Consider the following 17,962-nt stretch of genomic DNA (forward strand, 5'->3'; position numbering starts at 1 on the left):
GTGTGTGTGTATATATACGCGCACACACACACACACACACATATATATATATATATACACATCTTTCAAAGAAGAATTGATTTTTCCAGTAAGTCTGTCTTTTTACAGCAAGTACCCAAACTTCAGTCATGCATCTACTATTTGTCCTCTCAGCTTAATGCATCTGTGCTGCACTTATATACAATTCATTTCATCCATGTAAAGTAGATTATTTTGGTGCTGTGTACTCTAGTTTCATCCTAAGCAATAAAATCCATAAAATTGTCACCTTGAAGTGCGAGGTATATTTTCTTCTTGTGCACATGAAAATAAATACATATTTATTAAAAATGTCACTTCTGTACCATCTTAAATAGTTTACAGCCATCATTACCTGACATAACATGCATGGGGAAACACTTTTAAGGGCAGCTCTGCCAAACTAGGACTATAGAAACCTAGTTAAGTAACAATATATATTTTGAAGTCATTCACTTTTACTTTCCAATTATTTTTCAGGTTTGTGGAAGGGATGCTTAACATTTGTTACAATGCCATCGATCGTCATATTGAAAATGGTAAAGGAGATAAGATTGCTATCATTTATGACAGTCCTGTTACAAATACTAAAGCCACTATTACCTATAAAGAAGTCCTGGAGCAGGTAATATTATAAACTTTCTGTACATGTTATTTGGAAATCATACAGAAATTATTTAAATAGCATACATTCTCATTGCATAACTTTAATTCATTGACATGTTACTGTACTTTTGGTGCACACTGGAAATAGAGGTGTGTTAATGCATTTAAAGTATTTTTATTTAATTATACTTTAATTATACTTTACAGTACGGGAAGATACTTATTTTAAAGGAAGAGGTTAACAAATCTCTAAGAACATGCTTATAATCTCTCTGGCCTTCGTTTTCCATCCACATTGCCATCACCTTTGCTCAGCTGTTCTCTTCAGCTCTTGTACTATTGAAGTAGTCTCCTAACCTACTAACTTCTCTACTACCAGGCTCGGCTCCTGTCAGACTGTCACCTAAAGTGACACTAGGATTTTCTTCCTAAGAAACAACATATTTCTCTACCCCACTTAAAAATCTTTTCTTTAAAATTATCATTATTCAGAGAGCAAAATCGGGACTTCTGTGATGTACAAGACACTTTGGAGTCTGATCACATCATCCCTCCAAGCTTCATTTCCCAACATTCTTGGCCATGAATGCAACCGTTTTTCATCCCATATTTCCTGCCACTCCGTCAGGCTTCCTGGCCCTTTAAAGCTCTTTGCACATACTCATTACTTTCCCTTATTTGCTCTTTCTTTAGTTTTTTCCCATTTGGGTAGTTCTCAGATGGATCATGATATTGACAGATAAGTTATGAGATTTTTTTTTTCTTTTAATATTGGGGTAGAAATGGGATTGCATAAGTAACTATAAAAGTATTTGGGTATTATGAATTGTGGGAGAGTTATTCTAGCTCTGGGGGAGGGCATTTATTTATTTATGATTTGAAGGGAGGTAGAGTGGAGGGCAGGGTTTCTCAGCCTTGACACTATTGACATTTTAGGCCAGATAATTCTGTATTGTGGGGAGCTGTTATGTACACTGTAGGATTTTTAGCAGCATTCCTGGTCTCCCCGTTAGATGCACCCCTTCCCCAGTTGTGATAACCAAAAATGTCTACAAACATTGCTGAAATGTCCCTGGAGTGGCACAATCACCGCTAGTTGAGAGCTTCCGGTTGAGCAGAGTCTGTCATGCTAGGTTTTGGAGGCCTTTGCTTTTTTTTTTGCGGTACGCGGGCCTCTCACTGTTGTGGCCTTTCCCATTGCGGAGCACAGGCTTCGGACGTACAGGCCCAGCGTCCACGGCTCATGGGCCCAGCCGCTCCGCGGCATGTGGGATCCTCGCAGACCGGTGCACGAACCTGCGTCCCCTGCATCGGCAGGCGGACTCTCAACCACGGCGCCACCAGGAAGCCCAGCTTTTGCTTTTTTAATGGAAGCTTTTTGAATCACATTCTCTTACTTTGCCTTTTTTTTTTTTTTTAAGCCTCATTTAGAACTTTCATGCAATTTTTAGAGTATTCAGTCAACTCCCCCTGGCTCTCTGAAATAATATCCTTTTGCATCAGCAATATTTGTGTTTAGTTTTCTAAGAGATTTCAAGAAAGGCAACTGAGACAAAACAATTACTGCCCCAATCCTGAGTTGCTACAAACAATAAAGATAGAAAAGGTGGTTTTGCACAGGCTGGGTATCAGCCTGGCTGCAGCAACAAATTCTGCCTTCAGCTGATTTGAACATAAGAGGAATTTATGAAAAGTGAGGACTTCAGAACTAGGCTCAGAAAAATGGCACACCCCAAGGCAGAAGGGGCAGCAGTGAAAAGTTAAGAATCCACAAATTGTCTAATAAGTAGACTTGCTGACCTGACTTCTAGATTGACAGAGTAGGTACATCTAGTTGGCCAAATTTAGGTTACATGCCCAAAGTCCTAGGCAGTTGGGAGGAACTGTCTTGTTGTCTTTTTATTTCTTAGTAGGAATGGGGCCGTGCCTCTCTCTAGAACTCATACTAGGGGAATTCCAATCTAATAAGAAGGGAGTTCAAATACTGGGCAACTGAATACAGAACAGAAGGAAATAATGCTGCAAATATACTGTTGGATATATTTCATTGGTCTGTAAGTGGGAACTGTGTATTTTCAGAATGAAGTGTACAGGGACAGAGCTCATGCTGGGGCTGAGGAGTTAAGGCACTCTGTTACCAAATGACCTTGTTTTTCATCTGAGGCTGTGTTTTATTATGAGATAACAGAAATTTCCTGATAACCTGTTATATTCTGTTTTATTTTAGGTTTGCATTTTCAGCTTTTAGATAAAGTTTAGTCTATGTTTAAAAACTTAATTCTGTGATTTGGGCATATTGCCATAGTCTCATTTTATTAAGACTTAGGTTAATATTAAGATACTGGTTAATCTTAATTGCTATACTGATTAGGAAACTTATTTATACATTATAAATATATTATCTGTATCAGTATATTGAATTTGACACATGACCAAGCATCAAAGAAAAACTTTAGAAACATAAAATTGGAAGAGTTAAATAATGGTTATTTCTATTCACATTTTCTGTTGTTTTCTTGTTAATCAATGAGTGTATATGATAAGTATACACACACATTTTGCTTAGAAGACATTCTGCTAACTCATCTTGATTTTCTAATATTGAGTCTAGACTCTTAGACCCTTTTGAGATTTGTACTGGTTCATTGGTTTCAGTTTAGCCTGACATCAGAGTACTTAAAAGGCCTGTTTCTCTCACCTGCTGACAGCTTCTGATTCCCCAGGCTTTTCTTCTCTAAAGTACTAAAGGAAGGACTGTTAGGAAAGACGGAGGCATTGTGCTCCACTTTGATTACCTATTCCTGGTTCTCTGTGGCTTTTATTTTATTAAGTAGAGAAGTTATTAAGTTCATGAATAGAACATTCAATAGTTCTACTTTCATTCAAAAAATAAAAAAAAAAACTTTAATTCTTGTCTAAGAGAAATGATTATTTCCAATAATATCACTTGTCTCTTCCACACCATAATTCTTTTTTACATTGGGAAATTTTAATTTTTTAATAGGATGAAAATCTTCTTTATTTTAATACATTGCCTAGCTGTGAAGGTTTATATCTTTCTGCATCCAAAGCTCTGCTTAAAACATTTACCTTACTTGGCCATTTTGGAAACCTGGAAGTCTGGTCTGTAGTAGTTTTTATTCTTACATTTGCTTAATGAATTTATTTATCATTCATTAGTAGGTTCTTATTAGATGAGTTGTCTTATCTTCAGGGTGGTTAAACTCTGACCTTTTTGAAAGTAAACTCAATAAAATCAGTAGGCAGTCTGCTTTGAATTTATTTTCTTGGATTGGAATGGTGATGGAGCCAAATTTATTTATTTATTCAAAACATACTTTTAGAAAACCTAATATATTTTTGGCACTTCTGTGGACACCGTGTATTACAGTAGTGAAAGATAAGTCTTTATCTACAGGAAAATTGCATTCTAATTGGGGAGATATGTTATGAATAAAAAGATAATACAATATAAGTGAAAAGATAGCACGATATAAGGGAAGAAAAGTATAAGGCTAGAGAGTAACTTGGGCTGCCCTTTTATATAGATTTGTCAGAGAAAACTATGTATCATTGAGGAGATGCCCCAGTGACATAGACTCAAATAAAGGCTGGGAGAAACCATGTGAACATTTGGAGGAAATTATATCAGGCAAAGACTTGAAGTAAGAATAGACTTGGAGAGCCAGAAGGCTGGTGATGAGAGGAGAGTGGTTGAAAGTGAGGATGGGGGAGTATCTAGGAGTCAGGGCATGTAGGACCTCGCAGGCCACGGTAAAGACTATATTTTATTCTGAGTATGACAGGAAGCTCCATATTGTTAAAGGAATCACTTTGGCATCTCTGAAGAAGCAGAGAACATAGTGGGCAAGATTGGAAACCAGGAGATGACAAATGATCCAGGAAAGAAATGAATGGACACCACTTGGGCTTAAATCCCCTTAACAATAGCAACATGTGCTTGCATGTGGGCAGTTAAAGGATAGGATATGGTTTGTGCCATGGGATTCTGGAAGCTGTTCCACATATGTATCTTATCTTGGATCTCTGGCTTCATCTAATGGGTTTGCAAAAAGTCTCATTAAGTCTATTATAGGGCAGCCACCTATAGATGCCCTGCGGCTCTCTATCTTTTGAGGTGTTTTTGTGTAATGCCCCAAGGGAAAGTTTCTGTATAGTTTTCAAGCAGAATCCTAGGAAAAGAAGACTATTAGTTAGAAGCGCTTTAGTTTTCTTTCTTTCTGTTATATATATATATATATAATTTTTTTTTTAATGAGAGTCCTTTTTAAAAAAATTTTATTTATTTTTGGCAGTGTTGGGTCTTCATTGCTGCACACGAGCTTTCTCTAGTTGCGGCGAGCGGGGGCTACTCATTGCGGTGCGCAGGCTTCTCATTGCGGTGGCTTCTCTTGTTGCAGAGCACGAGCTTTAGGCATGCGGGCTTCAGTAGTTGCAGCATACAGGCTTAGTAGTTGCGGCACATGGGCTTAGTTGCTCTGCCACATGTGGGATCTTCCTGGACCAGGGATCAAACCCGTGTCCCCTGCATTGGCAGGCGGATTCTTAACTACTGTGCCACCAGGGAAGTCCCTCTTTCAGTTATATTACACAAAAAACTATTTGGATAATTACCATCATTAAAAATTTGCCTAATAATTGAGATAATGTTAAACAAAAGCTTTAAAATTTTACGTTAAAGGTTAAACTGCTAAAACAAATGTGCCAAATAATATAGTGACTTAAAATTTTTAAAATGCATTTCTTGTCAGATGATGAGGTTCAGTTTGGCATGACCCAGATTAAATCTTACTGTACCTTCATCCCCTAGTTCCTTGTTTTCATCTGCATCATTGAAGCTGAGGCAAAGGCATATGTGTTCCAACTCTCGGGATGGTGGAAGAGGATGTAGAGGATCAGACATGCTGTGTTTTAAACCCATAACCAGAAATGTCATAAATGACCTTCCTGTACATCCTATTTGGTGATCAGCTTCTAGGAAGGCTGGAAAATGTAGTGTAGCTGGATGGATTTTGATGGGCAATTAGGAGTATTTGTTTTGTTTTTTTTTACCACAAATACTTTTCATTCCATAGGCAAATACCAGATTTTATATGTAAATAATTGTAACTTGTTATGTTATAATTGACATTTTATTTGATAATAAAAAATTTTTCAGGGAGGTAAATAATAGCTGAAAATAAAGTCTCATAGGTGGTGTGCTGGAGGTAGAGAAGGAAAACATCTTCAGTGATGTTTTCCTCAGCATATAGAATGCTAATTGTATTAGGCAGTGGGCTCAGAAAGATGAATGGTTCCTGCCCTCAAGTTCTTAGTTTGCCTGGTGAGAAAAACACAAAAGCAACTGTGTGTAATATAACAATAACATTTTTAGCACAGAGGAAAAAGGGACCAGTCTGGCCCCAGTAGATGAGAGAAGCCTTTGGCGTGGAAGTGATGCATTAATTGAGTCATGAAAGAAAGAAAGAAATATGTGCCCCATACACAGGTGGCCTCCCTATAGGTGTCCCTGGTCTGCAGCAGATTTATCCGAGTTGGACCTGACATAGTTAATGATGAAGGTGTGCACTGTGAAGACAAAAAATGGTTGTCTTTGCTGGCCTAAATTAGGCCCACAAGATGAATTAAATGGGAAACCAAATAGAAAGATTGTTGAAGAATAAAGGAAGGAGACAGACAGTTACTAAAGTCAAGAAGGGGCAGAGGAGAAAAAGAAAAAAATATGTTTCTACGGGTGGAAGTGCAAGGAATTGGTAACAATTATTCGTTTTCTGTTGACAAGCACCTGTACCTGTTGTATAGTCACCAACTTTAGGACAGCTGGGTACATCGTCACCTTTCAGTTTCTGACCTTTAGTAATAAATGTATGAAACTATGAAATTATTTGACCTGACATAATTTTCATAGCAAGCAGAGGATAAAGCTAATTAACATAAATTGAAGACACTGATTGTCTTAGTGATGCAAATAAAGATATGAGGATAGAATCATATTTCAAGTATATGAAGTGAAATATTTTCATATAAGACTTTTCAAAATCAATAAATATCTATACATGGGAAGTGATGCTGTTAACATTATTAATTCGACAGTTTTATGCTAATATTTTTGCCATTTGTACTAGTTAAATAAGTGTTAGTAAATCAATGCATATTGCATTCGGCAGAATTATTGTGAAGATTGGAGCTCTTGGGGAAATTGATTGTTCATTTTCTCATACCGTACTTGATTTAAGATCATTTTGTTTCTGTTATAAAGCTGAATTATGTTAGCGTTATCATATATAGTTTTTATGGGAAGTTTGATCTATTTATGGATATTTATGATATATTCTTGGCATGTGTGATGATCTATGTTGCTTTGTTTATTAGTTACTAGGATATGCATTATATTTGTGAATTTTTCATTTTTTAAAGATATGTGTGCCTCCTTTTGATCTTAATGCTGTTGAGAACAGACCCAGCTATTGGAATGATCTCATGTCCTTGTACCACTCCTGGGATATTTAGCAACTTCTCAATATAAATTGAGCCATTTATATATGTTCATTGACTTTTAGGATGTATTGACCAACAAAACCATTAAAGGTTAACAGGAACACAGGCAAATTCTGGGAAGTGTGGTTGGTGTACCCAGACTAGTTGTGCTGTTTTATGTACTGTTTGTAAAAATTCTGGGAGTGTTTGTTCAATTAAAGCTTTGATTAAATAATCAGTGCAGAATTGTTCTAAATGATTCAAGGTTCCTGTTGACATCTCTTGCTTCTTTTATATTTGTCTTTCTTTATGAGAAGAAAAATCAAAGAAACCATCTTTCCCCCTCTCAAAATTGAGACATACAAACAGTTCATAAAGAAAAAAACATTCTTACATACTTTTTGTATTGACTTAATTATTTTTAATGTGCAATTAAAACTAGGTTTTAATATCCTTTATTTATAGCTCAATACATGTATAAAGCCATGTCTGATTTATAAGCAGGATAAAAACAAATGTACAAAGTCAGTCAATCTCAAATTGACAATATTAATTTCATATAGTGAATGATATTGAGCTAGAATGGAATGACTGATTGCAAGGTGCTTATGGTTTGAGTGCTGTGGCCCTGGGTCCTTTGAGTTTGGCAACACATTCCCTATGATGCCTTAATTCTCTTGTCACATAGTAGTACTTGAACTTTCATAAAGCCTTTTATTATACAATTTTATTATAAAAAACCGTGATATCATTTGGCTTTTAATTAATATACATGAGATTATAAAAAACAAATACAAATAAATACAGTGAAATTGCATGAGTGCTCATATAATCCAGAATATGCTTTGCCTTATTTTTAAAAATTGTCATCAAAAGTAAAACACAAAATTAAAAAATTCTCATAGAAGACTCATGGACAACTGTGAAAATATCTCCACAGAGAATATCTCCCAGGTTGAGAAACACAACATTAAACAATTTATTAGACCAAGAGAAAGGAATCTGGTTTTAATTCACTTACTGCTACTTAAAAAAGTATTCTCCATTAGCCTTTTAATGTGGTGTTTATAGCAGCCACACTGTAACTGTTTTAAAATATTAACTTTGTTTTACATTTTGCGTGCTTATTACTATATATACAAATATGTAGAGCAATAATTATTATCATGGCTTTTATGTTCATTGAAGAATATAGCCATATCTAGATGACTTACGTAAATTTGTATTGAATTGAATGTTCTTTATTAATAAAACACAGTAGATTCTGTACCTTTTTAAACATAAATTTGGAAAAATGTATATTTTAACCACACTTTGTTAGATTTTTTTAGAATGTCTATGTAAAGATATGTGAGTGTAAAATTGTGAAAAATGACTTCTCTAGTAGTTGAAATTTGTTTCATTTCAGTCCAGGTGGGTTATATTTTAAAAAATGTAATAAAACTTGCTTCAGGACTTGGAATATTTTCTTTAGAAATGCTCTAGGAAACATACAGAAAGTAATCAACTTTGACTTCAGCTATGCTTTAAAATTCATTTGAGAACTCTTTAATTGGAATTTGTATGATATTTCTCCATATATCTCTGAATGGTACTTTTCTGAGTGGTGCTCGGGTTCCAATGTAGCTACCAAACTGCTTAACACAAAATATAGCTGAAATACAGTGCATTAGCAGTGACAAATAATAAAGTCAATATTCTTGCAATATTCATAATTCAAGGGATTAAGGGAGGGAAATAAAATGAATACAAATGAAAAATTATTGGAAATATTGGTGCTAGAGAAAAGCAGGTTCAATTAGAGGAAAGTGTAGAGATAGATAGAGACCAGTGAGTTAGTTTTGAGAGGGCTTTCTGAGCATTTTAAAGAGCTACAGAGGTTGATGTAGTAAATGGAGGGATCTGTGAGAAGGAGATTTACCTGAGGTGGGATAAGCTGAGGGATGGGGTGAACAGTGGAGGGAAAGGGGGACGTCGTAGATGTCCCAAGGACAAAGGGAGGACTTTGCAAGGATCAGCTGGAAACAGATGCATGAGGCAACCCTAGAGTTTGGCTTTTTTGGTGGATGGAAGGTGGGGAAAGGGTCAAGATCATATGTAAATTGGGGCTTATAATTTTCAGAGTGTCTGTTTTAAACCTCTGGTATACAATGCAGCAAAACCACATTTTCAGACAGTCTGCATTTTTAGACACAATATCATTTGAATATCGTAGTTTTAAATGGTTCTGACTGTGTGTAGTCACTACCTAAGTTCTTCTGTTTCTGTCTCTCAGCTATCCTGGTTAGCTTCTTTAACAACACAGCTGTCTTGCTAATATGCTCACCTGTCTTACCTGTTGTTGTTCTACCTCACCTCTGTGGTGGAACTCCAGACCTGGATCAACCCAATTCTTTATTTTAAAAAATTTGTTTTTATTTTGCCTACTGTGTTTCCTTTTTTTTTAAACATCTTTATTGGAGTATAATTGCTTTAAATTGTTGTGTTAGTTGCTGCTGTATAACAAAGTCAATCAGCTATACATATACATATGTCCCCATATCCCCTCCCTCTTGCATCTCCCTCCCACCCTCCCTACTCCACCCCTCTAGGTGGACACAAAGCACCGAGCTGATCTCCCTGTGCTATGCCATAGGCTGCTTCCCACTAGCTATCTAGTTTACATTTTGGATCAACCCAGTCCTTTGTTATCTTCATTCCTATATCTTAATATGTTGAATCCTGTTGGAGGAAAATTAACTCACTAAAAATACGGGTTTACTACAAATTCATGGTCCCTGGTATCCACTGGGGCTTCAGTGCTGTATTTTTTTCTCCTTTAGCATTCCCTTAATAAGTTTTGTCTTCTGCCCTCCAAAGGCAATTTTAAACTTTTGACCTTCCCATCTCCATGCCTCAAGCTTAACAGGGAACATTGATTCAAACCCAGGAACCAACTTCGTGAACAACATCACTTTCCAACCAGTTGCTAAAACCAAAAATCTGGGCCCATTTCTTCCCTTCCTCCCATTATTCCCTGCATCCATCAATCATCAGTCCCTGTACAGTCTACATGAAGTATTTCTCAAATCGTATTATTTATTTTTATCCCCAGTGTCACAACCCTAGATCTTGCAATAATCATTGCATTGCAAGAATAAGGAAAATGCCTACTTCTACAGAGGATTTAACACTTTTGAATTATTACACATTGAACTTAGGATAAATCTAAACTTAACAGAGCTTAACAAGGCTCTAAAAGATACAGTATACGACACTATACCTTTCCAGGCCATCGCACAACCTTTTTCACCCTGAATTCTTGCTCTATCCATTCTGAACTGCCTTTACTTTCTCAGACAAATTCCTGATCCAAATAGCAAATTCCATGAGGATTAGGAACTTTGGCAGAAACTATCAAGTGAGTAAAATCAGGAGGAAGTCATTATTACTCGACCATTAACGCCTAGAATGGAAAGATGTTAAAATGGGAAAAAGTGGAGGCAATAATTAATTATTTCTTTGCTATATAATTCCTTTCCTTTTTATTACACATTCTGTAGTCATGTCATGAATAAATGGTGGGCATCAATTACATTTTCTGTTCTTTTAGACCTTGGACTTCTCCTTGATGTAAGATTATTTTCTCTGTCAACAATGGCCTGAATGTTACATAGAGGTACTATTTTAAAATGAACAAAGTGTCCTTTATAAGATGTGATAAATTTTGATGATGTACTTGTAAATCACAACATATGAATATTAAAGAAACGGAAGAACATATTCCTTATCAAGTCTATGAGCACATATGCATAGAGAAATGTAGGATTGAACTAATTTTCTGTGAAATATAGTCTGAAATCACATTAGTCTTGAAAGCTCACAGATTATTGAAATTGTGGTTAATTTGAGCCTGAACTAAATGGATTAAACAATCCTCCAGTTCATTCTGCTTGCAAATGTACAGTGTTAAGATGATGAAATATTGATTGAAACCCACTTGTGAAGAAAATGGGAATGAGAAAAATGATTATTCTGTGTAATGATATTTATTCCTTCATTTGGAGAAAATTATTTGAAAGGAAATGTGTTAGTAAATGTTTTCTAACTCACTGTCAGATAACTGTTTTGAAAATTAGATACTACTTTATACTTTTTTAAAATAGAATTCTGTTTTAAAATATGAAACATATTCTGTTTTAGATAGTAATAATACATTTTACTCTTGAATATAAATGGTATACTTTTATCTTTTGAGGAAAGATTTCTCTTCTTTTAATAACATCACATCACCTCCACTTTCCTGCTATTGAAAGGAATATCTCACAATTGAATGGACTTAATACAGCATCATATTTAAATGAGAATTCTCTCAATTTCATCTCCAATAAATAGTCACTGTCTTAAAAAGTTACATTTCTGGAAGCTTCTTATGTTCGATGAAAATATTTTGCATTCCTGAAAGATTTCCTTTCAAAAAGATGGTTTTAGTATTATTTCAGATCTTAAGCAGTTTTAGTATAACTGATTCTTTTCACAGGTATTTATTTACCTGGATGCATGGCTGCTGCATGGCCAAAAGAAGAAACAATTCATTAGAGATAAAGTTTTACCTTTTCGGTGGCTCTCTCTGTGTGTACAAGAAAAACCAAAAACGTGTGTATGATGTCTGTGTATGTACAAAATGTGTGATTAACTTATATGTTTAAAAGTAAAATGCAGGTATTTTAGGTGATTATCTCTTTCTGTGGGCAATTCTATATATTCTGAAGAACAGGTCATTCATCCCCAATTTTAGTAAACTGTTTCCTCAGATATTATAATTGATTTTTAAAGTAGTTACATTTTCTGATATTGATTCGACCAGGGTTTGCAGAGTAATATCATCGCCGCTGAAAAGCATGCTTTCTCTTGTCTTCTCTTCCATGTAATTTTCTTTGACATGGCCCTGAGGTTGCCTCTGATTGTTGTTTTTACTGTGATTTGGACACCAACGCTGTCTTTGTCATACAAACCTGATTTTCTTTAGATGGACACACTGGCAGTTTGTGAAGCAAGTGCTAATTTACTCTATAGAACATAGTCTTTGATCAGTTTTGACTAATGTTTATTTTTGTGTCATGGACTTTTGGTCATGAAATTCTACTAAGTCGCAGACCGCTTTTTTTCCAATATGGTTTATTACAGGATATTGAATATAGTTCCCTGTGCTATACGATAGGACCTTGTTGTTTAAACATCCTATATATAATAGTTTGTATCTGCTAGTCCCAAACTCCCCATCCATCCCTCCCCCGCCTCCCCCCATGGTCTGTTTTCTATGTCTGTGAGTCTGTTTCCGTTTCATAGATAGGTTCATTTATGTCATATTGTAGATTCCACATATAAGTGACATCATATGGTATTTGTCTTTCTTCACAGACTGCTTTGGAATGAAGATTTTCCAGAATGAGTACATAAAAATTTTACTGAAGTTTTTTCATAATTTATGCTTACATGTTTTTATTTTACCATTCTAAAATTTAAAGTTTTTATTTGCATCTAAACCAAATATATGTGTATACCATTTTATATTACATAAATATTTGTTGCATTTTCTTATTTTATCATTACTATTTATGTATGATATTTTTTCCTGGACTGTGAATTTCTTTGCCTTAAGGGACATATCTTCCTCATTTTTGCACCTGCCAACTTGACCTCAGTATAGGACACATAGCAGATACTATATAACTTGAATCAATGGCAGGATACTTAGATATTAAAATAACTTTAAATTAGTACCAAAATAATAATTAGTTCATGTAATAAATAACTAGTGGGAAAAAGCAAACACTGTTGTTCTAAATGAATATGTATATATACATTTGTTTCATTTCTTCAGGCTTCGTCCCCAGCTCAGTTATCCTCATGTTAGAGGAGTATCATGGCCTGACCATGATTGTATGGGTTATGTATTGCGCTTGATGTCAGAAAGAAAACCAATTTTAGTGATTTGTGCCTGTGTAAGACTATTAAATAGTTGATAAATTAAAATAGTTCTAAGAAGGTGCAAAGATTAATATGGATTGGGTGAGTGGCACGTGATTTAATTTTTTCTTCAGTTGAAAAACTGTAGGTTATATGAAATACATGTTAAAATTTTTTCCTTTTGGATAATAATAAAAATTATAAATCTACCCTCAGACACCTATGGTAGAATAAGAATATAACGTTGAATAAAAATAATATCTACCATTTGATAATTTTCCATCAAAAAGCCAATGAAAACAAGGTGAACCCTGAAATAGCAATAATCAGATTGTCCTTTGTGTTGGTTTCATAGAACTTTATTTGAGTGATTATGAACTCTTAGGTGACTGAGATTTCTAGATATTTCCTCTAATTGCTTGCTGTTGCTTACACTTATCTTCAAAATGATTACTTTTGCATCTGAGTAAGACTATTAAGTATTCTGTTCTGGGGTTTCCAAATTAACCAACATGAGGTATAATATATTTTTTTAATAAATTTTTTTATTTTTGGCTGCATTGGGTCTTTGTTGCTGCATGCAGGCTTTCTCTAGTTGCGGCGAGCAGGGGCTACTCTTTGTTGTGGTGTGTGGGCTTCTCATTGCGGTGGCTTCTACTGTTAAGGAGCACAGGGTCTAGGCGCACGGGCTTCAGTAGTTGTGGCATGTGGGCTCAGTAGTTGTGGCTCGTGGGCTCTAGAGCGCAATCTCAGTAGTTGTGGCGCACGGGCTTAGTTGCTCTGCGGCATGTGGGATCTTCCCGGACCAGGGCTTGAACCCATGTCCCTGCATTGGCAGGCGGATTTTTAACCTCTGCACCACCAGGGAAGTCCCAACACTAGATATAATATTAATGAGGAATATTTTTTAATGAAACATTCTCAAATATTTTCATATTAAATCAATCCCATCTTTTGCTATGAGCTAAAATTTCATTTTTCATTAGCTTATTTGTTAGAAGTCTTACCTGAAACATATTTACCCATTCATTTTCATATTTATAAAAATAAATATATATATTTTAAAATTTAGAAGTAACAATGGAAAATTTTACTGGAGTGACACTTAGCACCAGAAACTACTAAAAAAGATATTTTTCTCTATTGCTCATATAAAACTTTTGTCTTCAGAGCAACTTTGGTGTGGTTAGTATCGTATCTAAACATTGAGGAGTAGCTCCAAGAAGGGAGGTTAGCAAGGCCAAATGGGCACCATCTATTGGTGATATAGACACAGTACAGCTTAATTTGACTGAAGATTGTCTTCAAGGCAGTGGTTAACAGCTCAGATGCCTGCAGGAACCAGGCAGATAATATAAGTGGGAGACATGGATGAGAGAAAAATCAATTATCTGTATATATCACATCTCTATGGTTATGGAACTGTGGTGTAAGCACATGACAAAATAAACAGGATGTAGAAGAATATATTTTAAACCCAGAAGGAAAGAAAAATGCAAGCTCTGTTATAAATAGCCCTAGGGAATAGCAACTTCATGGCAAACCCAGCAGCTGATCATGGGGTTCAGTTGATTGTTGTCATTCAAGAACACAGACCCACTGTGGCTAGACCTTCCAGTTTTTCAAGAGAACCTGGAAATCTGAATTTTCATATGAAACCTTCTAAGTTTAATATGTTGGCTCATTTCTTTTTCTTTTAAGTGTGACATGACCCCACCTTAAATACATCTTGGGGCTACATTTAGCCATTGTGAGATCCTTCTTTTAAAGAAAGTCTTGAATTTATTGATTTCATTTCTTTCAGAGGACAGAAAAATTTTGGACATCTTCCAGCAACGTTGTGAAGTAAGACAGGATTATAAAGTTACTGAATCATTGCTAGATTGGGTTTTGGTTGAAAATTCTTTTTATTCAGCACTATTTAAGATGCCAAGGCTATAGCTGTAAATAGGACAAACTCTTCTCGTTGGTCTCTCCCAGTGCTGCACCTTAAACAGGACACCCAGTAATGCGATCCCAGAGCATGGCCACTTTCTGCAGGGTTTACACTGAGATATTTGGATATGACGTTCAGTGTTTGTCTTGGTTCTTGAGCTCCATATAATAGAATTTAAGTTCACGATTGATATTACTTTGATTTATCTTTCTTGTAACTTTCTACTGGGCAACTTGGGGCTCTTCAAAAATTGCACTAAATTAGAGTTTGCAATATAGGGCAGGATAAAACACTGAGAGAGTTGTTTGTTACTGTCTGTCTTTCCCCAGAGCCCTTAACCTTGACCACATCTTTCCCCATCTGCACAGAGGAAGGGAATAGAGAGAAAAAGGAAGAATGATCAGGATTCAGAATCCTTTGAACTTGTTCAAAAAGTAGGAGAGGCAGAGTGAAAGGAAAGGAACCTCAAATAGCAGTGTGGCCTAATTCCTTCTCTCAGGCCTCCTCTGTTTACTAGCTTGAACAGTCACATTCAAAGCCAAGCCATAGTCCTTCCATTTGCCCGGTGGATCCCTACTGACCCTTTAGCTCTCTGACCTGATCTATGACCACTTTCTCACTTGTTCTTTCTGTTTCAGCTCCCCTGGTCTCCTCTACGTTCCTCAGTCACATCACCTATGATCCCCCTTACGTCACTGTACTGGTGCCCTTTCTGCCTGAAATAGTATGCTCACAGATATCCACTTAGTCTCAACCTCTTATGTGTCATTGCTAAAATGTCACTTTCTTAGGTCTATCTTTTTTTGGGGAGGGCTGTGCTGCGGCATGCGGGATCTTAGTTCCCCAACCAGGGATTGAATCCATGCCCCCTGCAGTGGACGTCATTGTGGAGTCTTAACCACTGGACCACCAGGGAATCCCTTTTGGGACTACTCTGATCGTCCCATTGAGAATTACATCCCCTGCACTCCCAATCCCCTCTATTTTGCTCTATTCCCCCATCAAATAGCACTCAATACCTTTTAACATAATACATAATTATTACATTTATTGCATATCCTCTGCTAAAACATAAGTACTCTGATAGAGATCGTTGTCTTGTTTGTTTACTGATGTATCAGAAAACAGGGTGTGTGATGTATAGGAACTCAATATATATTTTTTAAATAAAAGAATGTTGAACTTCTTAGATCCTCACTTAGATCTGGCATACTTCCCACAGCTTGTTGTAATTGCCCATGAAAAGGTTTCTTGCAACAAATTTTATCATGTGTAGCCTTTTGATCTTAACTGTTTCCTTTAACAGTTAACCCAACATATAACTAAATTTGTAATTATTTTATTTTTCTGCTCACTTGACAGATTCTCCCTTTAGCATAAAAGCTCCACAGGGACAAGTCTTTGTCTTTGTTTTTCAGTGTTGTGTTCCCAACCCTAAACACAATGTCTGGCTCATGATAGTTTCTTAGTAAAAATGTTGTTGAATGAATAATTAAGCAAATTTAAGCCATGAAATTCATATGGGATAATAATAGTAAGTTGGTTTGTAGTCAGTTATTATAATCCAGATGTCTGTTATTATTGTCACCATCTAAACTCTTACCACCATCATCAAATATGTATTTCTCAGACTTCTATAATCCACTACAGGCGGGGGGGGGGTGGGGGGTGCAGTGATCATCTTCTTGCATTACTGTCGTAACTGAGAAGTTCAGTGAATTACCACAGAGAACATGTTGCTGATCTGATGATGTTGTTATAGGTCTCTAAGCTGGCTGGTGTTTTGGTCAAGCATGATGTCAAGAAGGGTGACACCGTGGTTATCTACATGCCCATGATCCCCCAGGCGATATACACCATGCTGGCGTGTGCTAGGATAGGAGCCATCCATAGTCTCATATTTGGGGGATTTGCATCCAGAGAACTCAGCAGTCGCATTGATCATGCAAAGGTAAGTGCTTTATTTGGAGGAATCAAGTCGTAGCTGCATATAGTACAGCTGTATTTATCTGTGGATGAACCATCGAAGAGTGATCTGTACTTATCAGATCCTCCTATCAACTGAGATAAAGTTTACTTTTTATTTGGCATACACTATTAACCAAAATTTTATTTTCGAGTCAGTCCTATGTGGTAGACATCTTTCTAGATATTGTGAAGAATATAACATATAAGGTGCAAGCCTTTCAAGTTAACTTGTCATATATTTGTGTAAGACATTTAAGAAAAATAATAACTAATTTACTCATTCAACATGTATTTATTAAGCTTCCACGCTATGCCTGGTACTGTCCTTGGAACTGGCTAAGAAATGATACTTATCAAATGGATGGGACACATGACTAGTTTTATAATCTATATATTTCCAGGAATGGTGGTATAGCACAGTGGTTAAGAGGGTGTGTTAGGGACAGGTGAAGTAACACGTTTAGGTGGGGTACTAAGATCACAAACTTGAAAGGCTGTTGTGAAATATCGTTGAGATACTGAGTTTAAAGCACTAACACAGTGCCTGGCATATAATACTCATTTAAAAAAAAAAGGTTAGCTGTTATGATTCTATGAATTTAGAGCAGGAATCAGCAAACTTTTTTCTGTAAGTTACCAGATAGTAAATATTTTAGGCATTTCGGGTTACATGGTTTCTGTTGCAACTACTCAGCTGTGCTGTTGTAGCACAAAAACAGCCTTAGACACTGCAGGAACTAAGGGCAAAGCAGTGTTCCAACAACACTTTACAGAATGTAATTTGGGCAGAGTTTGGCTCTGAATCATAGTTTGCAGATCCCTGATTTAGAGGCAGGAATGATATCTTTTAGTTGGGGTGGCTGAAGGCAGCTTCCTGAAGGAGGTGAGATTTGAGTTACATCTTGGCTAAGATTCAGCTAGTTGAAGAGAATGACAGTGGGATCCAAAAGGCTGGAAAAAGAATAAGAGTCTAGCATGGGAGGCAGG

General features: G+C 36.1%; 1 protein-coding gene across 6 annotated transcripts in view; it reads left to right on the forward strand.

Annotated features, from left to right (window-relative positions):
• Positions 1-17,962, forward strand: part of ACSS3 (acyl-CoA synthetase short chain family member 3) — a 144,468-nt gene that overhangs the window by 34,013 nt on the left and 92,493 nt on the right. For all 6 annotated transcript variants that reach the window (XM_033407181.2, XM_033407180.2, XM_004280618.4 and 3 more), the window contains 2 exons: positions 499-643; positions 16,770-16,958. In XM_033407181.2, coding sequence (XP_033263072.1) covers positions 499-643; positions 16,770-16,958 — 334 coding nt within the window. The remainder of the gene's footprint in view (positions 1-498; positions 644-16,769; positions 16,959-17,962) is intronic.

Source organism: Orcinus orca, chromosome 11 (assembly GCF_937001465.1).
Source record: "Orcinus orca chromosome 11, mOrcOrc1.1, whole genome shotgun sequence".
NCBI classification, from domain to species: Eukaryota; Metazoa; Chordata; class Mammalia; order Artiodactyla; family Delphinidae; genus Orcinus; species Orcinus orca.